This window comes from Myxocyprinus asiaticus, chromosome 2 (assembly GCF_019703515.2).
Source record: "Myxocyprinus asiaticus isolate MX2 ecotype Aquarium Trade chromosome 2, UBuf_Myxa_2, whole genome shotgun sequence".
NCBI classification, from domain to species: Eukaryota; Metazoa; Chordata; class Actinopteri; order Cypriniformes; family Catostomidae; genus Myxocyprinus; species Myxocyprinus asiaticus.
The window spans coordinates 41048695-41073187 of record NC_059345.1 but is presented as its reverse complement, the minus strand read 5'-3'; the positions used below and the strand labels follow the sequence as shown (position 1 = coordinate 41073187).

At 41.3% G+C, this 24493-nt stretch overlaps 1 protein-coding gene across 7 annotated transcripts in view; it reads right to left on the bottom strand.

Annotated features, from left to right (window-relative positions):
• Positions 1–24493, bottom strand: part of sorcs2 (sortilin-related VPS10 domain containing receptor 2) — a 283640-nt gene that overhangs the window by 48413 nt on the left and 210734 nt on the right. For all 7 annotated transcript variants that reach the window (XM_051719980.1, XM_051720016.1, XM_051719989.1 and 4 more), the window contains exons 4-6: positions 5227–5391; positions 4282–4355; positions 1490–1554 (exon numbers count right to left, since the gene is read on the bottom strand). In XM_051719980.1, the coding sequence (XP_051575940.1) occupies positions 1490–1554; positions 4282–4355; positions 5227–5391 (304 nt within the window). The remainder of the gene's footprint in view (positions 1–1489; positions 1555–4281; positions 4356–5226; positions 5392–24493) is intronic.

Sequence of the window (24493 nt, the reverse complement as noted above, 5' to 3'; positions counted from 1 at the left end):
AAATTATGGGAAAACATTGCCGAGGTGCCCTGTTGATGTGGCCTTTTTGTTCAGAATATCATACAATAGCTGGCTCAGCAACCTCTACAAAACACATTCATCAGTTCCCCTAACGTGTGCAAAAAGTGACAACCAATTTGAAAGTGATGAAAAAATTAGAGGAGAATGCATGCTCAAAAACTCATGGCCAAAGGTTACATATTAAACTGAAGAATTTAATTGCTGTTCTTATAATGTTGTTTCCTCTCCCTCTTCCTTTTTGTTTATAATTTTAGGCAAACAAATGGACAGGCTACTTCACAGAAGAGGACAAATGTTTAATTAAAGCAGTATAGCAGAGAAATTCATTAAAAAGCAATTAGAACGGCTGAGCGCTTTGCTTCTGTCTTCTGTCACACAAGGTCAGACACACACACAAACAAACACACACACAAAAACACAAATTCAGCACATCTTTGCTCTATTCCAAAATGTTGTGATCAGCATGGAGGCATCATTTGAAGACATATGTGTCCTCCCAATGCAAGCTGCTACAAAAGGTAGGTATCTTAATGATGTTGTTCCCTCTTAAGACCTTTTTTTGGCCAAATTCTAAGGTAGCATTGCATATATCCTTTAGCACAATCCAAGAATGCATTGGGACGAGCTCAGTGGAAAACTAAATACAATATGACAGAGAGAAAAGTGAGAGAAATGTTCAGTATAAATATAATTATTTTTAAAACAAACTAATTTAAAAAGAAATTGATTATGCTATGTATTAGCTTAGCAACATGCTAACACCAAACTCTATTGGAATCAGTTGTGAGTCGAGTCTTCCATGTGGAGCACTATTTGTGTAAAGCACAGAGTTGTTACCCATGTAGAGCAGTCACTTATGAGGCCCCATCTCTGTTAGGATACTGCTTTAGAAGGCAATAGACAGAAAGATAGCTCTTTAGATTTTGGAACAGACGCAGTATGAGAGGTAGAGGAAGCAAGCTCAGTAGCTGAAGCAAAAACACTTCAGGTCTGCCTGTTTGACACAAACACAGTATATAAGCCACAGAAGAAGGGTTTGAAAATGTCTGTGTCCAATGTGATCGTTTTTTGTGTTGCTTTAGGTCAGTCCTAAATCACCTTTTATAAAGGTGAGATGTAACCCTCACCTCCTTTGAGGATTGAGTGTTTGAGTCTGCAGGTTGCAATCTGACTGTCAGGCAGCGTTTAACCTTCACTGGCTTGAGTGTGATGGAGCTCTGTGCAACAGCTTGCGTCTACACGCCTGGACTCTTTCTCACACACATGAGCCTCGCACAAACAGCTCAGCTCTGGGGAATTCATTGGGAGAGCCTTATGTGAATGAGGCAAAAACAGCCGGCTGTGTTATAGATGTCCAAATCTGATGTCCTCAAAACACTCTCCCATCTGCCCTCTTTCTCAGTGCAATGATATGGAATGTAAAATTGAACTGAAATGCAGTGTTCTGTAAACATATGAGCTCCCTTACCACCACCGATGTCTTGAATCTCCATATGAACCAAATCAGGGTCCACATCCACTCCTGACACGGCCCTGCAACAGAGCATACAGTTAGTGACCCAATGCAAACACACATATGCACATAATACATTTCCCATCCAGCGCTGCCTTGAAAGACTCAAACAAGACTGACACACAGTACACAAGAGGACTTAACAATGTCTCACTTATCAGAACCTCCTCACCCATACAGATACAAGTCTTTAAGTCTGGTTTCAAGGAATGCAGACAGCTCACTGTTTTTAGGCATGTTGTGTTTAGGACAACTGTTGGGGGTTACTAAACTCATTTTAGCACATTTCTAGCTCAGTAAACCTGCATAAAAATGACATTATCTTAAAAGCATTTTAGTCAACATGACCATATTTACTTTCACATTACCAATCTTATTATGCACAATTTATCAGTGCACGTTGTTCCAAAAAACATGTTTGCCTTTATAATTTTTCATCAAAAGGTAATAACTTGCTTCTGAATTATGTTCCTTTTTGTCTGACATCACAAATCCGACTTTTTTTTCAACCCCTTCCCTCCAACCACCTGGCTTCATTCTGGTAACACAAATTTTCTACCAACCCAATCAATTTCCAGTGAATAAAATCAAGTCCCACCCTAAATTTGTTTCTTTACTATAAATAAAATAGCATTTTTGTCTTATTTTCCTGTAAGAATATCTAAACATCCTTAAAATTAATATAAGACAAAATATCGTTATTTTGCTTCTCAAGTAAAAGTATCTTTTGTAAGGAATGTTTAGATATTTTTACTGGAAACAAGACAAAAATACTTAAAGGAATAGTTCACCCAAAAATTAAAATTCTCTCATCATTTACTCACCCTCATGCCATCCCAGATGTGTATGACTTTCTTTCTTCTGCTGAACTCAAACAAAGATTTTTAGAAGAATATTTTAGCTCTGTAGGTCCATACAATGCAAGTGAATGGTGACCAGACCTTTGAAGCTCCAAAAATCACATAAATGCCACATAAAAGCAATCCATACGATTCCAGTGGTTAAATCCATATCTTCAGAAGCAATATGATAGGTGTGGGTGAGAAAAATATACATATAAATATTTAAGTCCTTTTTTACTATAAATCTCCACTTTCACATTTTCACATTTTGAAAGTTAAAGTGGAGGATTGCTTTTATGTGGCATTTATGTGCTTTTTTGAGCTTCAAAATTTTGGCCAACATTTACTTGCATTTTAAGGACCTACAGAGCTGAGATATTCTTCTAAAAATCTTTGTTTGTGTTTTGCTGAAGAAAAAGTTATACACATCTGGGATGGCATGAGTGTAAATGATGAGAGAATTTTCAATTTTGGGTGAACTATTCCTTTAACAAGAAAATGATTTTTGCAGAATATCCTAGTTCACTTGGAAATGCATCAGATTACTAGTAAATGGATTGCAAGCTGCCTTTTATGTTGACTTAAATAGAACATTTTAAGTGTGTATATTTGCATGTTTATTCATATATTTATTTGAAAGTGTGTTTTTTGGTGTCTGAAAGTGTTTGTATTAAAAAGGAAGTTTTGTGGTATCAGTACTCTGAAAAATCATTTTAGATTTGCTCTCAAATGGAATTAATTTATTTCAATCCCTCAAATATTTCTTAAGCGATTTTGCAATGTTCTACTTCATGAAAATATTTTATACAGCAGTATAATGCATCTTTAATCTAGCTTCATAGTGATTTATGGCAGATTACTTAACCATCATGTCACAACATCCCACAATGAGTTGCGAAGAACCCAAGCCTGCTCTTCCTGACCACACTGTTCAGACCACCCTTCCTGATAGCAGCCCTGTCCATTAAACCCACACTGATTTATGCCTTCTCTTCTCCAGACCGGGAGGACAAGAAAACCACAACACTCACCATGAACCAATTCTGTTGTCTCTTTGGTGGCGATTCTCAGAGACATTTTAAAGAGCTTTGGAGACAGCAGAAAGGGAAGGGGTTTGACCCTTATCGACCCCCCTGCTGCCTAGTAATAGAGCAAAGAGATTTTTAGATTTACAGTCTCATTGTAAAACCTCCAGCCAAATAAAACATGTGCAGGATGGGGTTTACTACAGCTCATGCTGACAGTGAGCTGACTATTTGATCTCTTACCATGATCAACCACAGACTATACAAAATTGTACATCATATGTACGTGAATCTGATAGAGAGTGGTGAGAGGATGGCACGAAAGCCCGAGAGAGAGATCAAAAAAGAGAAAGAGAGGGTCAGACAGAAAGACTGGTTGGGGTGGAGAAATAAATCACTTCTGTCCAGAACTTAAATCCCAGCTGTGGCTGCAATGAACCAAAACCAGAAAGAGAAGGAATGGAAAATAAAAATGAAAGAAGAGTGAAACGGGGTGGAATCCCACTAAGAAGGTGGAGGAAAAGAGGAAGAGGGAAGCAGGGGGAAAAGATTACAAAGAAAGGCCCAGAGGGCAAGGTAGACTCAAGAACAGGTAGTACATATTGTAGGTGTAGAATAGAGTATTGAAGTGAAAGGAATAGTTGACCCAAAAGTCTGTCCAAATTTACTAATGCTGCTCCAAACTTGTATTACTTTCTTTCTTATGTGGAACACAAAAGGAGATATTTTAATGAATACTGTGGGCTGTCTTTTCAGTACAATGGCAGTTGATGGAGACTCACTTTAAAGCTTAAAAAGGACCCAAATGATGGTAAATTTTTTTTTTTTTTGTGAACTGTTCCTTTAAGTAGTGAAGAGTGACTTAAAGAAAAACAATCACCAGATAACTCTGTCTTTAGTTACACGCTCCTGTAGCAGAGTCCATTTGTGACCCAGATCAGTGGAGACATACAGCTGCAAAGAGAAAGACAAAGAAGTCACTATTTACTGTTATTATCTTTTAACGTAAGAGTCATAACATTGATTTTTAGACTGGAATAAGATTAACGCACATTTTACAAATTCTCAGATCCTTAAAATTGGACGAATGAGTCATTGTATATGTGTGTAATATGTCTATAAATACCAATTAGAATCACAAACGCTGTGTGTATTTGTTGGTATGTGTGTGTGTGTGTGTGTGTATGTATGTGTACCCGATTGATAATCCTTATAATGAGATTATATTGATCACCACTAGAAAAATACCTACCAAACTGCACCATAACAATACACACTCACACAATCCAAACGGCCAAATCACCAATTTTTCATTGTCTTTTGCATTTAATCTCTGAGATGATAAATTGCACTGCTTGCGATGTGTTGCAAGCAGTGTCCTGGGGTTTTAGGAATTCATCAACTACACATATACGCATGCAGTTTTTGCCTTGCTGCTCACCCAGCCTTTAACAATGTAAACATGCTATTTAGTGAGAGACCATGGCCTGAAGGCCAAACAATGCTGCTCATAACTCTAATAATGAGGATGTCAATATGCTGGAAAGCAAAAAGCGTAGGCATAAACAAAGCAGGGGGAGAAATGTGTTGGGAACAGTTGGTCAGGGCAGCCAGCCGAGACCAAAGCCATTAATACTGAGACAGCCACACAGACTAATTCAGGCAGTTGGGCCTGACAAAAAAAGCTACAAACATGCAGCTTGAATTAAGACATATTATGGCCGTTGAGCAACTGATTCGGAAAGTATAGAGTTGCCAGGGAAACAATGACTTCAATTGGCCTCATAGTTGTGGCAATTAATTTTTGTTGTTTGTCACAACTCACCTTCGCCTCCTTGGTGTAAGCCAAAAGTTTGTCTTCCTCAGATGGGTGAAAGAGTAGTGTTTCCACGGTGAAGGAAACAGGCTGTCGTTGGAAGGATGCACCCTCATCCATGCTGATGAAGAGCATCTGGTCACGTTCATTGATGCTGGAGCTCACCAAGATTACCTACAAACACAACAATGTTTACAGTGTCTACATCTCAACAAGTATACAGTATGTTTACGCATATTGGTTAGTTCACATACAGAGGGGTTAAAAAATTCAAAATCTAAGATTCAAAATCTAATTTAAACCTGGAAATAAACAAAAAGTTTTAGGATTTTGAAAAAATTACAACAAAGAAACGTTGTGACAAAAAGAGTAAAAAACATAAAACGTGACATTGACCGTTGTAACTCCTGTGTACAAAAGACGCTCTTTGGAACATTCTAAAATCATGGATGTCATGGATAAAAACAGGTATTATCATATTTTGCACAACTGTCAGCTCATGTGCATGTTGTCATTAAATCAAAATGGTGACATACCCAATACTGTAGTATTGTGGTAATTCATGTAAAAGGGATAGTTCACCCAAAAATGATAATTCTCTCATCATTTACTCACCCTCATACCATCCCAGATCTCTATGACTTTCTCTCTTCTGCTGAACACAAACAAATATTTTTTAGAAGAATTTCTTAACTCTCTAGGTCCATACAATGCAAGTCAATGATGGCCAGAACTTTGAAGGTCCAAAAAGCAAATAAAGGTAGCATATAAGTAATCAAGTTGTTAAATCTATGTCTTCTGAAGCAATATGATAGGTTTGGGTGAGAAACTGATCAATATTTAATTATTTTTTTTTTTTTACAATTACTCTTTTACAATAATCTCTACTTTTACTATTACATTCTTCTTTGTTTTGGCAACTGGCATTCTTCATGTCGCCATCTATTGGGCAAGGAGAATAATTTATGGTAAAAAGAGACTTAAATATTGATTTGTTTCTCACCCACACTTATCATATTACTTCTGAAGATATGGATTTAACCACTGGAGTCTTATGGATTACTTTTATGCTGAATGTATGTGGGGTTTTTTTAGCTTCAAAGTTTTGGTCACAATTCACAAGCATTGTAAGGACCTACAGAGCTGAAATATTCTTCTAAAACTCTTTGTTTGCGTTCTGAAGAAGAAAGAAATGGCATGAGGGCGAGTAAATGATGCGAGAATTTTCATTTTGGGTGAACTATCCCTTTAATTTTTTATTAAACTTTTCACAAATGTTTATGCTGATAATATAATTTGTAATGAAAACATTTTAAAAAAAATAAAAAATGCAAAATTCCATAAGTGGTCTTAGTCATTTGAACCACACTGTTTATTAGACAGCAAAGAATATTTCCTTGACATTGTTTTGTCTGAAATAAAGAATAAATTGTAAAATGAAACCATTTAGTTAGAGTGGGGAAAGTGGTATATTTTGTGTTGTAAGTACATTTCCAATTGACAAATATTAAGGCAGTTGCCAAGCATTAATTTAGCAATTCATTAATAATTATTATTAATTATTAAAACATTTATTTCTATGTCATCTATATCTGTGTAGCTTTTGTTTATTGTACAGCTGTAAACAATCTAACTAACGCTCATAAACGTTTGCCAAAGAGGGGCCTTTAATCACTCCTAAAACTGCATGACTTTCTTTCTTGAAGTTTTTTTATTGCCTAAAAACAGAAATAGTCTAACACAAAACATGTAAGCTGTACATAAAATTAAGATAGAGGAGACATAAGACACAATGGAACTTGTGTCAACAGACAGAAAAACTAGTCTTGCAATACACATTCCGTCCCCCTCACTTCTGAAGTGATTACAACGTCCGAATCCGAGCGCGACTGTTCCCTGCGGTCTGATTTCAGACTCACGTATGATTCTGTCAACTTGCGTCATCACAAACGTGCACATGATGGAAAGCACAACGCAGGTCACTATATTTGTGTGTTTGTTATTAATTTTGTGTCACTATGCTCACCAGAGTGAACTGTGCTTCGCATGATGTAATTCAGCAGTTGTACATGTCCAAGGGAAGGAGACTATATCTGATGCTCATAAATGATCTTTTTTGAGGACACAGCTGGTTGCACGCTCACTCACTTACATATATAAAAGGCACCTCACCTTTTCTGTGTCCCGCAATGTTTCCCTGCCACTCATGATGCACGTGTGTGTGTTTGTTTTTGTGCAACTGATAATATCATCATGCTTAAATCGGCAAAAACGCACGCGCAAGTCATTTTATTTCCTGAACAAGTGTGGACAGGTACAGGTTGCTTTTTCACTCATGTGAACCGCGCCACAGTTCCAGTGCAACCGAACTACAGGTAGTCTTGGGTTCAGTACTGCGGTCTGCAAAACAGCTTTCACATTACCAGATTTTCAAGCAAACCGTGCTTCGGACTAAACTGCCAGTGTGAAAGCCCCCTAAGAGTTGGCTCGATTCACCGAGCTGCCTGAACTTTATCGTAAGCTGCAGTTCCTTTAAAGACCTTTGAGTGGTGCTGTTGTTCATCCAACTGTGCAGTGAAGCGTCTCTAACAGGAGGCAAGTTTGCTACCTGCACCAGTACAGAAAAACATGCTGGGATCCTCATGGGGCCTGCAAACAGAGCGTCTCTCTGTGAAGCAAGTTATCCATCCCAACACAAAGACTCTGGGGGAAACAAGGAAAGAATCTCCTTTCTGTAAAACTTCCCTCTTACAGCAATAACTCATGGAGTTTAGCACAGAACCCCCTTTGTGATCTGTGGATAAAAGCCATCAAACGACATCCTGTGTCTGTCCCAGAGGAGTACGGCAAGCTGGCAGGGCTGGAATAGGCTACAGAGGGCGGTAAATAACCATGGAGCAGAATGTGGTGGCTGATGGCATCAGTAGTGGATTTTAAGAGCTTACAGGGATAGTTCACCCAATAATGAAAATGCTGTCACAATTTACTCACAATCATGTTGTTCCAAACCTGTATGCCTTTCTTCTGTGAAACAAAAAATGAAATCTTAGGCACAATGATAGCCTCAGCCCTCAGTCACCATTCACTTTCACTGCATTTTTTTCCAAACAATGAAAGCGAATGGTGAGGCTGTCATTCTGCCTAACATCTCCTTTTGTGTTCCACAGAAAAAAAATAAAAATAACATCATGTGGGTGACTTTAATCATGAGTTTGCAAAGTCTGGCTGGCACAATAAGGTTTTAGTACATTTCTGTAGGTCACATAATCTATTGTAAAATAATCTGCTTAAAGATCTTAAAATGGATTCTCTCAAAATAGATAAGTCACATAGTGTTCTTTAGGTAGAATTAAGCTTTGTGATGTCAGTTTATGATTGGATGGAAAACACTATGGACAGCTTGGAGGATTTAAGCTCACGTACACACACAAACTGCACACAGTTGGAAAGATGTGCACAAACACGTATACAGACAATGAGCACATGCACCATTTGATCTGCACAAAACAACTCACACGTGAAGCAAGAGAACAATCATCCCTCTTGCCTCAACAGTCCTCCTAAATTGCCATGCTGAGATGTAAAATGCATGATCTTTCATTTACTTAACATTCATGAACGACACCATGTGACTGCATTGATCTAATTACTCATGCTAATAAATAGCTGTAATATTCATCATGCAACAAAGCTCCAAACGGGTTCCTATTTCAAACACTCCGATGAGTCTTTCCATGCAGTAAGCAAGGAAATTTGTAAACAGAAATGACAGGGGAAGGGGCAAATATGCCTGCGTGAGCACGTGTGAGTTTGTGTGACTGCTTTTACTCTATGCAGCTCCACTAATTTTGCTTTCCACCCAATTTCATGTGCAAATTGGCAGTTTTGATATCCAGTCTGGGCTGAGTGAGAAAATTAGAAGCATAGAGAGATGAATAGAGAGAGAGAAGCCTGTTCAGTGCACCTGAGCTCAGCCACTGGAACAAAAGAGTAATGGCGAATTTTCAATAGATTAGATTAGATTAGATTAGATTAGATTTTATTGTCATTGTGCAGTACAAGTACAGAACCAATTAAATGCAGTAGCATCTAACCAGAGTGCAAATAGTAATACAGTATAAAAATAAATGTGGAAGTGCAAATTGCAAATCAGGTACATATGAAGATCATAGCAGTGCAGAGACATGGTATGGTATGAGGTATGGAGTGGTACAGTAAATGTGCTAAAATTGTACATATACACACATATGTGTATATTTAATTCTATATTTAAGCAAGTAACATATAGTGATACAATATATATATAAGATCAAATATATATGTGACAAGGAGGAGGGCGTGGCCGGGCCGTGAGGATGCACGCCTGGTGTTGAACTGCCCCAGAGATAAGGAGGAGCCGGAGATGCACGCAGCAGCGTTCGTGTGTGTGTGTGTGTGTGTGTGTGTGTGTGTGCATTTGGTTATGCTGAAAAGCAGTTTTATGTTGTGTCTTTTTTGTTGATAACCCGGTTCCCGCTTCCTCCTTTCCAATGAACAAGAGGCTTGTCTGCCACACTGGTGCCGAAACCCGGGATTGGAGGAAGACGCACCGTCAGACAGGCCTTGGAGGATCACGACGTTGAGGATACACGATCCAGTGGTACTGGAGCGGTTCACCAGGAGGTGGAGGAGCTCGCTTTCTTTCTCTCTCCCCTCTCCCTCCCCTCGTCTTACTCAGGTTCCCAGGAGGTGGGGAAGACCAGCCGGTGGCTAGACTTGGCTCCACCCGAAGAGGTTATCTCAGTGTGAGTATGTGTGTGTGTGTGTGTGTGTGAGAGAGAGAGAGAGAGAGAGAGAGAGAGAGAATACCAGTATTGGGATGAGAAAGATGTTTCCCTTAGCGTGCAAACCCTAGACAGACACAGAGTCGTGAGTCAGTAGTTCAGTTTTAAAGATCCCATTAAATGGCCTGCAGTTTTCATTCCTGTGTTGACGTAAATTTCCTATAAAGCACAACAGTGCCCGCCCACTTTTTTCTGCTGTCTGAGTTCTGGAAGTATTTTCCCATTCATTTTTTCCATAGGGTTTTCATAAAATCCTTCATAAAACACTTCTAAGCCATGAACCAAACCAACCAGCTCCGAGGTGAATCACAACATTACAAACTTTGATTTGAAGGAAAAAGGTATTTAAAAAAAAATAATCTAACAAAAATATGAGGTACAACACTGTTCTTATTGTCTTTCATGAGGGCATGATCTACAATCACATGAAGAGTTGTGAATGATGTCATCGAATTTAAATACGATTGAAAAATATTAAACTACTGATTTAAAGTTGTTAATTGTATGTATTGAATGAATATATTTAAAGTATATTGCAAAATATTCCCATATGTACAAACTGATAAGTAGTTTGAGAGTGTAGGTGTAACAGCTAATTCTGTTTATGTTTGATATGCTGTTTCACACATGCGCTGTTTCCAGACATTAGCTGAAAGCCATTCACACATTCATCATTCTGTATTCTGCTCATGTATGCCTGTCTGACACCCTGTAATACACCCATGTTTGCAGTAGTATTAAAGTCATCATAAAAAAATAAAGCATCTTATCATGTGGCTTGTTGAGTGCGTTACCGCAGAGACATAGCGCGTGTGAAGGCTTCACGCTATTCTCCGCGGCATCCATGCACAACTCACCATGCACCCCACCGAGAGTGAGAACCACATTATAGCGACCACGAGGAGGTTACCCCATGTGACTCTACCCTCCCTAGCAACCGGGCCAATTTGGTTGCTTAGGATACCTGGCTGGAGTCACTCAGCACGCCCTGGATTCGAACTCGCGACTCCAGGGGTGGTAGTCAGCATCTTTACTCGCTGAGCTACCCAGGCCCCCAGTACAGCAGAGCCTTAAGCATCTCTTATGTCTAGACAGCTAAAGCAAAAGCTCCTTTTTCGAGGGAGACATAGGAAATGTGTGAGAGTGTGTGTGTGTGTGTGTGTGTGTGTGTGAGAGTGTGTGTTTGTGTGATCTTTACACTGACCCTTCTCTAAATACAGGTCTCACTCAGGTAATTTGTCAAGAGCATGCTCAGGGTGAAAGCACTGTTATTAAGTAGCTCCTGTCTGTCATAATGGCTCAGCTTGGCCTAAAGAACAGCCCACACATCAAAGACATACACCAGGGACAAGAGTCTATGAACACACTGAAGATAAAGGAAAAGAGATAACAATGTTTGCACTGTGGGCATGATCCTAGCTGTGTGCTAGGGGCTTCTGTGCAATGTTTGCTTTTGCAAACTAGTACCCATGCTTAAGCTACAATTATACACTGTAAAGTGCAGTCGCACACTAGACGAGAAGTGCCACGCCGCGTCGTGGCTAGGACACGGCACAGGTATCAAACACAGGGCATGTCGATGCGGTTCACGTGGCAAGCAGTACGCACAAACGTTTTTCCCCTTCTTAAAGAATGAACAAGGCTAGAGTAAATAATATATGTCAATTGATAATGATTTGGATCGAATTTAATGGAAAATATTCGAGTTGCGCTCCGTGGCACGGCAGAAATTTGAGCAGCTTCCGGAGTTGAAGGTGTGCGCCACCGACAGACGCCGAGTGGTGGTGGCGGTGTGCCTACATTTATAGACAACAATTGTTTCGAATTTTAGAATGCACCATATAGTCCGCCAGATGCCTCCGGTATGCGACCCCCTTAAGGGTCTTGTTAAACACATGGGCTCTCTATTTATGAGCTACCTGTATGAAAGCGGTTAGATAATCAGATATACCTTGTTTCAAATCTTATTACCTGAGCTTCTGAAAAAGTGTGTTATGACTGTTGGTGAAAGAATGGTAAAATACAAAAGTGATACTGTTGAAAAGTTTAACTAATGTTAGGTAATATATAAGTAAATAATATATACTATGTGATTGTAAGGGTGATCCTGTGCACTGACCACATTATAAAGCAGAACTCCTCTCCACTTACCTAAATGAGACTGTGAAAACTGATACTTTAGACAAAAGCACACCCTTAGTGACATCTTAACATCACAATTGTTTCCTAAAAGATCAGCTTTAAAACTGTGTCACTACATATGCAATGCGCAAGGGTGAAAATTCAGCTTTTCATTGTTAAGTGAATATAATTGCATATCAAACATGGGATTAGAGTGAAAAAAATTTTCATCCTTGTCCTTTCATGCTACACCACCTACTGCTACTCCTAGTTCTCTAGTTTTAACTTTTTTTTAAATTTTATCTATATTATAATCAGATTACTAATGAAACTTAACGGTAGCATGCAAAAGTAAATGGTCTTAATACTGTTCAGTCTTGGTGGTAGTGCTCAACATACTCTTTTTGTTTAATTGCTGAGCAAAACTACAAATGATGGAAGCTCTTAAAGTTACAACAATAATTCTGGACTATTACATTTTAGTAGTTGTAAAGTGTTGATTGCTGCTATTATGTTGATCCCTGATATACTGTAGACATATTACAGCAGACACTCTTCGCAGAAAATTTTAGACCTTAACTCAACTGAACTTTGACATAAGTACAGGAAGAAAGTCCTTGAAAGGAAGTTATTTAGATCACCCTCTGTAATAGCTGAAGTGGATTGGGGCATTTGAAAATCCTTGAATTATGGAAGTAGATGAATTAATACTGGTGATATATGCCATTCAAAGTCACTGTTGGGATCAAGAATTTCTGCTTCTTAACAAGCACAGAAGAAGCTGGAGCTCAAATTACTCTGAATGATGAAGTGTTGCAGTGATTCCCACTTGTCTCATACATGCACAATACTCAAAACACAAACTCCATTTAATGCGTAACATATAGCCTAACTCGAAAACTCTCTGTTATAATAAATAAATAAATTAGATGTTGTAGTGATGAGCAATCACAGAATCTGAATGACCCAATGGACCTTTGACTATCAAACAACAGTGTGAAATACCCAATAGGGAAATTCCCCCAGTATGTTGCCACAGTCTGTTTGGGTCAAAATGGCACAGATTCTCCACAGGGAAAGTTTAATCTCCTTCCTCGTCTCTGCAGGGGCTCTCTTGATTCTGACTCCCAATGAGATCTGAGCAAGTAATCCCAGCCTACTGCTTCAAACATGCAAAAAGCACCATCTGTGCTTTTGTCTCCCTTATGATGACAATAATGTTACACTACAACGTTACAGCAGCTTTGACAGGAGGATTTTCAAAAAACAATTCATTTAAAAGATGCTACTCACTGTTCAAATGTAATACAAAGGAAGGGCCTAAAATTTTTAATACATTTTAGATTTTTGTTCTATAAAAGCACATGAAGAAAAAAGAAGAAGAAGAAGAAAGAAAAAATGTACATATTGTCCTGTTGAAAAGACCAGCAAAACATGTTGTGATTTGGATCCTTGGTCAGCCTCACTAGAAAGAGAACAGCATGGCTAACCAGTATAGACCAGCCTGGATCAGTGTAGAAATTAATGCTATGGGGATGGGATTAAAACCAAAGTGTTTCTTAATGCAAAAGCCTATAATACCATTTAATAGCCCCTATTACAGTGACTCCATATCATATAGTCACACTGAAAGCCCAGTTAGATATGTTGAGGAAGAGATTATGGCTTTGCCCTTTAGCCAACAATTTTCATCGTACTACACTAATTACAGCAACATTTCCCCTGTAACAACTTGGGGTTAAGCGTTGTTAGCTCAAGGGCACGACGGTAAAAGAGCAGAGCTACCGAACAATTCTCTATTTCCTAGGTCACCCCTACATGAGACTGACCCTCATCAACCATTCGTCTACTATGACAAAAACTACAGCTAGAAATGGATTTTGGTGGACATAAAATATGCGGTGAATGAGTCTAGTAACATTATTTACATTTATAACCTCATGTTCTTCTACACTATATTCATCATGAAAAGTTTTATACCTTTTCTTTCTGTGCTAATCTCGAAGGCATTAAGGAAACAGTTTAAGACCATACTCTGTATGTCTTGGCAGAGATGCACACTATCTAATATTTTTTGGAAGGGACTGTGCAAGCTCAAACCTTTCAGCACGTCTGATTGATTATTGTAAACACAGGAACTCTCTCATCTGAAGGGTTTGTAGGGAATAAAAAGCAAATACAAATTTTGCCAGAAATATTCCTCACACTCAAACAGCCGCACATGCATAGGTACACCTCTGAATGGGCTGCACTTCTAATGAATCCCATTAGGGATTATGCCGCATGAGTTACTGTCATTTCAATCTGTTTGTCTGACAGACATTTTTTGAAAGTGGGAAAATAGCTTTGGATATGGATGCTTAATTCAGGCCTCATAGGACCAAATACAGTATGCATCCTCTTATGATAAAATGGCTTCTGTTGTTTGGCTATAACGTGGCAGTTATTGTGGAGGCCACAGACTGAGCTCATAGTCAATTGGAATCCTGATGTCTGCACACAGACTATAGGTCTAATTCAAGAGATAGACATTGTGTTGAGGAGTGGTACAGAGAAAGAAAAAAAGAAGGCGACAGAGAGAGGAGTAAATAGAAGTTTGGGTAAAATGAAAGGTTGACCTTTCTCTCTCCCCAATATGAAAACGAATATTGTTTGCTTGATGTAACAGCAAATCTCTATTCTGAAAATGCTTTTCCATTTCATTTAGCTTTTATTGAACCATCCTGTTAAACCGTGATAATGGCGAGATTATTTAGGTGGATTACACTTCCAGACAGGATATAATGAAAACACAGAGGTCGAAGAGATGAAATAAAATCTTGTATTTACTTACTGTGATGGACAGAAAATGGAGGCAGAGACTAAGATAAATTGGGAGTATTTTCTCATGGTGTATTGTGTGCACCAGAACAATGACTGAAGAGAATCATTCAATGTCCGCTGTCATGAGGGATGTAATAAACAGTCAGCAGATATGAACACAAACAGAAAATTTTGCATAACAGCTGTAGAATGTTACAGAATTTTATTTTATATGTTTTTTATTTATTTATTGAATTGCGGTCTTTTCCTTATTTAATACACTGTAGAACTGGCTGGATCTGTGCCGATTCTAATGCTGTATCTAGCTTTAACTACCAAAACTACTACTAATAGGGATGCACCAATGTAATCGCTGCTGATATCTATCGGCCAATTCTTGACCAAATTAAAACCATCGGCATATCAACAAAAGGCAGTGATATAGTGATGGGGAAAGGAGCTCTTATTACTATTTGTTGTACAAAACATGCCCAGATGGGACTTGTGATATAAATGAAGTATTTTTCAGCCTAAGTAAGGTGCAATTAAATTACCACAGAAGTACATCAAGTTTTAATTATCACCAAAATGCAGAATGAGACGTTTTTGTCTGCAAGCACTTTTCATGTGGAGTTCAAAACGGCACAAGCGCTAACGCCTTGACACCGTGACGCGAATCATGAATGGGGCTTCATGATTACTGTAACAAAGCAGATAGCCACAGTCTGCCGGCTGATTAATACTGTGGAGGATGAGAGTTTAAAAGATTTTTGCCCATTGCAATAAATATGCAACATATGTGGGGACAAGTTCTTTTGATTAATCAAACTCTCACTTAGACTTTGGGAAACATTTACTGTTACTTGAATTGTAAGTGCTATTTTAGTGCATTTCTGTCTTTATACTGTGGAAGGCTTTGTTTGGAAAATGTTAATAAAGCATTATGTTGTTACATATTGCTTTGTTTTCTTTCCTAAGGAAGAAATAAATGCATTTTAACCAGAAAAGAAGTATGTTTAGAGTCAAATTTCAGCCCTTTCAAAATCTGAAATTAATTGCGATTAACAGTGATTAATTTTAATCGATTGACATCACTAATTCTTATTCTTTCTTGTTCTCACATTAATGTGGAAAAACACCATGAACGGATGTGACAGTTGTAAAAGTGACACTTACCTATAGGTTGCATGATGAGGGAAACCTTCCAAAATGCTTTAAAACCAGCAGAATTGCACTTCTGATATATTGGAAATTATATACAGTACAGTATATTGGAAATTAGTTATTGTTAGAACAGTCAAAAAGCTTTTGTACCTTGATATATATTTTTTAAGCATTCAAAGCAAAATATTGTTGTTATTATTATTATTATTGATCAGGGACTCTCCCTGTATCAGTACCAGTGCACTGAGCAAATTATTGGTCATTTTCTAATAGGAGAGTGAGTGATGACAAGGAGATGGAGAGCAGAGTTTATAGCCTTTCTGAGAAAGAAAGCATGGATAGCTTCACTGATTTGGCCTGAGAGGAGGAAGCAGATCCTGTATTAGGACTACTGGAAGAAACATGGTCCAAGACACATACGCAAAGAGAGAGGATGCTGAATGTTCAACTAATGTGAGTGATGTTAACCAAACGTTATGCATTTTCAGCTCTGCTATAATACTCTATGAGAGGAGATAAAGAACCATCCTTTCCACACCAAAAGTTACCATGTGGTCTCCGTGGAGACCGTTGTCCGCAGGCACTGCTCACCAGTCAAATGAGTAGGACACAATCCAATTCAAACATTCTTGTTCATTTTGGAGGAAAGGTGTAGGTACAATAATCACCTGTTGTCTCAATGTAGGGAAATTTAGTTCAGGTGAAAACATTGTTAATCAATTGTCTCTCTCACTCTCTCTTTTTCCTTCTTTTTGTCTGTGGGAGTGGGTAAAAAGCTGGCAAATGTTCTTGTATTTTCACAGCAGTAGTGAACAGCTGTAAATGGATTACTGAATATCAATGGAAACAAGTGGGTAGAGGAACTTTTGCCAGTGCCCGGAGGAGGTGACAGAAGGGGGGAGAGAATGAGGGAGAGAGAGAGACAGACAGACAGACAGACAGACATAGAAATGGCCTCCCAGGAGAGAGGTCTTTTTTTAAACATGTGGATACTTGAATGCAAATTGCATTCCATCACAGCCATTGAAGCAAAAGAAGGACATATGAAATACTAAGAAATTCTGAAATTATGTTAACTTTTCAGTTCAACCTTTCACTCAAATCATTATTATGATAAATATAATTTATAACAAATATAATTTGTGATGAAAGAAAAAATTCATTTTCACAAGTGGTCTCAGACTTTTGGACCCCACTGTAGATGTCTGCTACATTAAAAAAAAAAATGAAGATGTTCAGATGAAACAGGTCAAATGCACAAAACATATAGTATTACAGCATGCTTGCCTTTATTTCCCCTGGATTTTTTTATTTTGTAAATGAGACCATTTTGTTGTAGCTGAACATTGACATATTTGTCTTGTTTTTGCCATTACAGATTCTGTTCTGTGACGTGCCATGTAATAACAATAGAGGACCAAAAATGTGGTCTAAGAATGTCAAGAAATGGTGAAAATGGCTCACAACAAGGTGATGGGTTCTGCCATTAACCGTCACAGCCCATGTCATAAAAAAATCTATTGCCCAGCCGACTGTGAGCAGACAGGCAGCTGAGCGAGACTGAAACAGTTTACTGTCTATTGGAAAAGAAAGATCTGTACAGTGGCCCTGGGGTACACAATATAATGAAATAACTCAAGCCCTAAGCGACTACTAGTGGCAGTGCAAGGCGAAATTGGTTTGGCTTCCAACAGAAAATTAAAAACAGAAATCAAGATAAAAAATCTGAAGGCACCAACATTTCATTTCTGTTAATGTTGTTGCATTGTCTTCTTTGGTTTGTTTCACTCATGCTATTGTGATGTTATGTGATGTGACTGTAGATATCACAGGGGAGAGTTAGGAATCAATCAGTCTGTTTGTATATCTGTGTTATATGGATAAAGATATGTATTTTGGAAATGGTGTGACCAACTGCAGCCAAACACAGTCAGGGGTGAAAAGTGAAAGTGTTAAGGTGTAGTGTGTGAATGCACTGCATGGTTGTGTCATTTACAGTATGTACATCTGTGTGAAAGAACTGTAACTACAAGCTACTGTCTGAGGTTGTTTTTCGGATTGATCACTGCAGTGATAAAGCTTATTTCCCTTAATTTAAACCACCACATTCTAAATCTACTTACAAAAGCCAGCTTGGTTGATTCCCTTCTCTCCATAATATGCTGCGCATGAGCTATTATAGCCTACAATTATTTCAGACCAGCTAATGTTATATAAGTTCATGCTGCATTCATTCAAATGATTAATTATGCTGCCAGGAGCCTCAAGGCTAGGGTGACCGGACAGCCCGGTTTCCCAGGAACAGTCCCGGTTTTATGAGGTGTGTCCCAGTGTCCCGACAATTCACTAAAAAGTTTAATATTTCCTGGTCTCGGCTAACAACACACAAGAAGTCGAACACTGTTAGATATTGAATAAGTGACATCTGAAGTTGCCATCAGTGATCTTCCACTATGTTTGTTCTATTTGATGCTCTCTCTTTCACACTCTTTCTCTCTCTCACTTGCTCTCTTTGTATCTATCTCTCTTTATTCTTTTCTTTATTTCTTTTTTCTCCCTTTTACTGCACAGCACTGGCAACGCATGGTGAAAATGACAGTGCTAGGAGGGGCAGCAGCAGGGGGTGTGCATGAACATAAACACACACAAACACACACACACACACACACACGATTGCATATTTTTCAAGAGCGATGCTTCTCCTACCACACGTTTCAGAGTGATTACTGTTCTGATTTCTGCTTTGACTCTCCCATTGAGAAAATTATAGGGGGTTATTAGGAGATCAGTAAGAAGGGCCCAGAATAGCTCTAGGATATAGGGGAAGGGTCCTCTCAACCGAAGACTGGGTGTGCTTTATAACAGGGAATAGCATAACAGATTCAAGGCAGAACAGGAATTCTGAAGGCCATTTAAAGAATATTGTCTTATTTTCCTTTATAGAGTCTTTTGGAGGTCAACCACATGTCACATCATGTTCAGTCAGTGCATTTGAATGATTTATTCTCTTTTTTCTCTTTTCTGCCAGCCAGTTCTGAAAAGCAGTCCACGGGAGGGCTTGAACTGTTCGGTTCTTTTTTGTCTTCATAATTGCCCTCATTCATCCATTGTTCATTATTGATTTCCGGAAGAGTACAGTTGCTGCATTGCCGGCGACGATATTGGGCAATGTTACTGGAAAAATCCTAATTGTGCCACAAAAACAGAGTGAGGACAAAACGCACTATAACTCACAAAAGAGAGAAATAGCACAGCACACTTGCACACATTCTCAGACTTGAATGCATAAAAACACAAAAGGAATTCATAGAGCATTAGTACAAAAAACTTGGCCTTTTGAATATGCATTACATGAAAAGGCACATTGTCTCATAAAAAAAAAAAACAATCTCATACACATCCGACAGAATTTGAGTTTTACAAAGCAAATACTTTAAAGGAATAGCTCACCAAAAAATGAATTTGCTGATAATTTACTCACCCTCAGGCCATCCAAGATGTATCTGAGTTTCTTTCTTCATCAAAACAGAATTTAAGATTTTTAAGATTTAATTTCTGGCCTCCTCCTTTAAACAATGCAAGTGAATGTACTCCATTTCTTTGACGATCCAAAATGCATATTTAGGGTACATCAAAATAATCCACACAACTCCAGTCGACAAATAAAGTTCTTCTGAACCCAAACGATTGATTATTTTTAGAAACAAACCAATACTTATATACGTTTTAACTACAAATGTTCACTTCCGTACATCTCTGTGATGCGCGCTCATGAGAGGGATGACGTAAGCTCGTTGGTAAGGTCACGCGTCATGTGGAGGAGGAGGCAGGAAGCGCATCATTGTTTACAAGAGGAGTGCTGTACAAAAGTTTAATCATCTTTGCTGTAGATTTGTATTTGTATAAGTGTATTGTTCAAAATGGTAGTTTGGTGTGTGTATCCAGGATGCTTCAATCTTCAGAAACCCCAAAGAAAATGCACGCCGGGAAAAATATTATTTTTTTGGCCTATACATGATCACGAGTGACTGAAGCTCTGGCTTATCGCGCTGAACCTGGATATCAGTACACCCCTACATTCTCTCAATTATTGGAGGGTGTGCAGTGAACATTTTACCCCTGAGGATTTCAGACCATCGAAAGAAACAAAGAGTCGATATCTGAATTCATCGGCTGTGCCAGTGCTGTTTTGCAGAATCCTTTGTTCACCTTACTAACAGTTCCCTATCTGTCACTCACTCGACGTTGTGTCGATGTAGTGACACTAGGGGTCACTCTTGGGAGCCCGAGACACCTCTGGTCTTTGATAAAAGGCCAATGAAAATTGGCGAGTGGTATTTGCATGCCACTCCCCCGGACATACGGGTATAAAAGGAGCTGGTATGCAACCACTCCTTCAGATTTTCTCTTCGGAGCCGAACGGTCATGCTCACTGAGCTGAATTCCCACGACTGTTCATTCACCTCTGCTGGATCTGATGGCGCATTTCAGCAGCTTCTCCCTCCTCTGCACTGGTACACTGCAGAGAATGCCCCTGGGCGCTTCGGCAGAAATAAGAGTATATTTCTCTGAAAGAGTATATTTTTCTAAAAGAGCGGCACACACGGAACATCTTTTTAAAGACGCGTCTTTTTAAAGATGCCTTTCCGACTGTGTGTTATTCCTGGTTGCGCTCGTTATCTCTCACCTTCTGATGGTCACGATCACTGTCTTTCGTGTCTGGGCACTGCTCATGCGGAGACAGCGTTCATGGATGGTCATGTACTCATTGCGAGGACATGTACATTGCAACGATGAGGTCGCGGCTCACCTTCGTAAGAAAGCAAGCCACCCCAGAGGCTCCCCGCCTCGGTCCTTTTACCCACGGGTATGAGGCCAACACGGCTAGCACTGGGGGCGATTTGGGGACCCCAATGTGACCGCCTCCGCCGGGTATCCCCCCCGCGGACCTCCCATTCCCCAGCACGCTCGTCTGCCCCGATCGGGCTTCCGGATGAGTCCGCCGGCTCGTCTCACGGCGAGTTCGACCTCTTATTCGGAGCCCACGAAAGTGATGAGCTCTCGTGTGCAGCATCGGAGAGCGGGCTCGTCCAGAGGACACGGAAGCCTCAGCTGGGCTCCTCCCTTCAGGGACGACTGCCCAGTCACAGGCTGACGTGTATATGATGACATGCTTTCACGGGCAGCCGCGAGTGTCGGCTAGAGTGGAACCCTCCGCTCAAAGCCACGCTCCACCCCCGTTCCTTTCTTCCCGGAAGTGCATGAAGAGCTGACAAGGTCGTGGGAGGCACTTTTTTACTGCCCGGTCCCGATCTTTTCAGCTTCCCCGCCCTCACTACCCTCGATGGTGGGGCAGCCAAGGGCTATTCGGCAATCCCCCCGTGGATAAAGTCCGCCAAGGCACTAAAGGAACTGCACGAGGGTAGTTCCGCCCCGGGATTGATGCAGGAACTGCGCTCGGCAACCGGCCTCGCTCTCCGAGCACGGAGGTCACGGCGCGGTCTCTCGGGAGGACGATGTCCACATTAGTGGTCCAGGAGCGCCACCTTTCAAGATGGGTGAGGCCGACAGGACACGGTTCCTTGCTGCCCCCATCTCCCAGGCTGGACTATTCGGCGACACCTTCAAGGACTTTGCCCAGCAGTTCTCAACGGTGGAGCAGTAGACGGAGGCTATCCGGCATATCCTGCCCCGGCGTGGCTCAAGATCCCACACCCCGTCTGCTCGTCGCCAAGGGCATCCCCCCCACCGCAGGAAGCAGACGCCACCCTTCTCGCGGCCGCCAAGAACCCGTGAAAGACTTCAAAGCGCCCTTGAGATGGGCGACCCAGGGACGACGACACCCGCTGCTCTGGAGCTGGTAAGCAGACCTCTCCATCCCCTGGTCGAAGGCCGGGAGGAGAATTGTTTTGTTACCTACAGTACTCAAGAGTTCAGCAAGAGTGGTTTCCTTGTTCGCTGGGTCACATATCCGGTGTGCACGGCTGTCATCACGACCACTGTCCACCACTCTATTTGGCAGGTTTGGTGTTCCAGCGGCGGTCTCCCGCCCCTGAGCGCCCAGCTGTGGCACAAATCCGCCCCCGATATGACAGTCTCCACGGGTCACGAGGACAGGCCTCTTCCTCCCCCGTCCCAGGCTGTTCCGGGGGTGGTCACAAGGAGCCAGGTAAGTGCTTCGATGTCCCTAGACTCAGCACGGCCATGACATGGTGTGGCACCTCGAGCTCCGCCCCGCCGCGAGTCCCCACCTGCCGGTACGTCCGACGACGTTGTCCCTTTGGTCCCCCTTGTGCGGAACTTGGACGCGTGGCTTGTGCTTTCCAAACCGTCACGATGGCTGGTCCGGACCGTCCGACTGGGCTACGTGATTCAGTTCGCCAGGCGTCCGCCCAGGTTCAGCGGAAACACTGCTACCTTGCGTGCGGAGATCGCTACCATCCTACGGAAGGGCGCGATAGAACCTGTCCCTCCGGCTGAGATGAAGAAGGGGTTTTACAGCCCCTACTTCATCGTACTGAAAAAAGGCGGTGGGTTGCAGCCAATCTTGGACCTGCGAATACTGAACCGGGCTTTACACAGACTCCCGTTCAAGATGTTGATGCAAAACGCATTCTGGCGAGCGTCCGGCATCAAGATTGGTTTGCGGCTGTAGACCTGAAGGACACATACTTCCACGTCTCGATCCTTCCTCGACACCGACCCTTCCTGCGGTTTGCATTCGAGGGTCAGGCATATCAGTACAAGGTCCTCCCTTCTGGCCTGTCCCTGTCTCCTCGCATCTTCACGAAGGTCGCAGAGGCAGCCCTTGCCCTGCTAAGGGAGGTGGGCATTCACATTCTCAACTATCTCAATGACTGGCTAATCTTAGCTCACTCTTGGGACATGCTGTGTGCACACAGGGACTTGGTGCTCTCACACCTCAGCCGATTAGGGCTTCGGGTCAACTGGGAAAAGAGCAAGCTCCTCCCGGTTCAGAGCATCTCTTTTCTCGGTCTGGAGTTGGACTCAGTCTCTTTGACAGCGCGCCTCACGAACGAGCACGCCCAGTCGGTGTTGGCCTGTTTGAAGGCGTTCAAACAGAAAACAGCGGTTCCACTGAAACTTTTTCAGAGGCTCCTGGGGCAGGTGTTCCCCTAGAACTGGTCTCCAGGCGTGTCGTGGTAACGACGGACACCTCCAAAACGGGCTGAGGCGCTGTTTGCAACGGGCACGCAGCCGCCGGCTTGTGGACGGGCCCGTGACTGCATTGGCACATCAACTGCCTCGAGTTGTTGGCAAACTGCATCTTCCTTGGGCAGAGCCCCTCTGCCCCAGTCACCATGTTTGTAGTAACTCCTCCCCCGTTGGGTAGGATCTACCTTGAAGACCCTTGAAGACCCTCTTCCCCTTGGGAAGGACACCCCCCCACTAGACCTGGCGGCCCAGTTGGATAATCCCCCTTCTTTTTTAGGGAGTGGAAAAAAAGAAGGGGAAAAGAGGCCACGACTGGGTTAGCCTGTCTCTATCTTTTGGGTAGTCGACTTGTCCCCAAAGGGCCGTTCGACACTCATAACTATGTTGGGGGAGGTTACGTGTCGACCTGGTGTGCTGGCTATGAGGCACACTGTGGTCTGCCCACCACACACCGCCAGTTCACATAACACAGTTCAGCCAGTTGTGGCGTTTCGTATAGGGACCCCTAGTGTCACTACATCGACACAATGTCGAGTGAGTGACAGATAGGGAACGTCATGGTTATCCCTGATGGAGGGAATGAGACGTTGTGTCCCTCCTGCCACAACGCTGAACTACCCGCTGAAATGTCCGGACCTTGTCTCGGCTCCTCAGCATAAAACCTGAATGAGCGGTTGCATACCAGCTCCTTTTATACCCATATGTCCAGGGGAGTGGCATGCAAATACCACTCGCCAATTTTCATTGGCCTTTTATCAAAGACCAGAGGTGTCTCGGGCTCCCAAGTGTGACCCCTAGTGACACTACATCGACACAACGTCTCGTTCCCTCCATCAGGGAATGGAGGTTACACAAGTAACCATGACGTTTTCTTCTTCTATGTGGCAACAGAAACACTGGACTCTCTAAATTGCCCACTCCTCTCTACTCTGACCTTTTGTTGGCCAAGGGTGTCTCTAATAAACAAAGTATGTTTTCCTGTCAGGTTAATGCTGCATTAATGCTTTCTGGTGATGCATATGTTTTACTATTTTACTGAATTATATGTGCCTGAAAGTGCCAACATCACTGTTTATCTGCAAATCCTTTTAATCCCTCTTCCTCACTTGCGCATGTAATCAGCTGAAGATAAAGGAGGGAGGGGGAATATAAAGGTTCATTAAAAGTGTATACAATGCTCTCCTGATGGT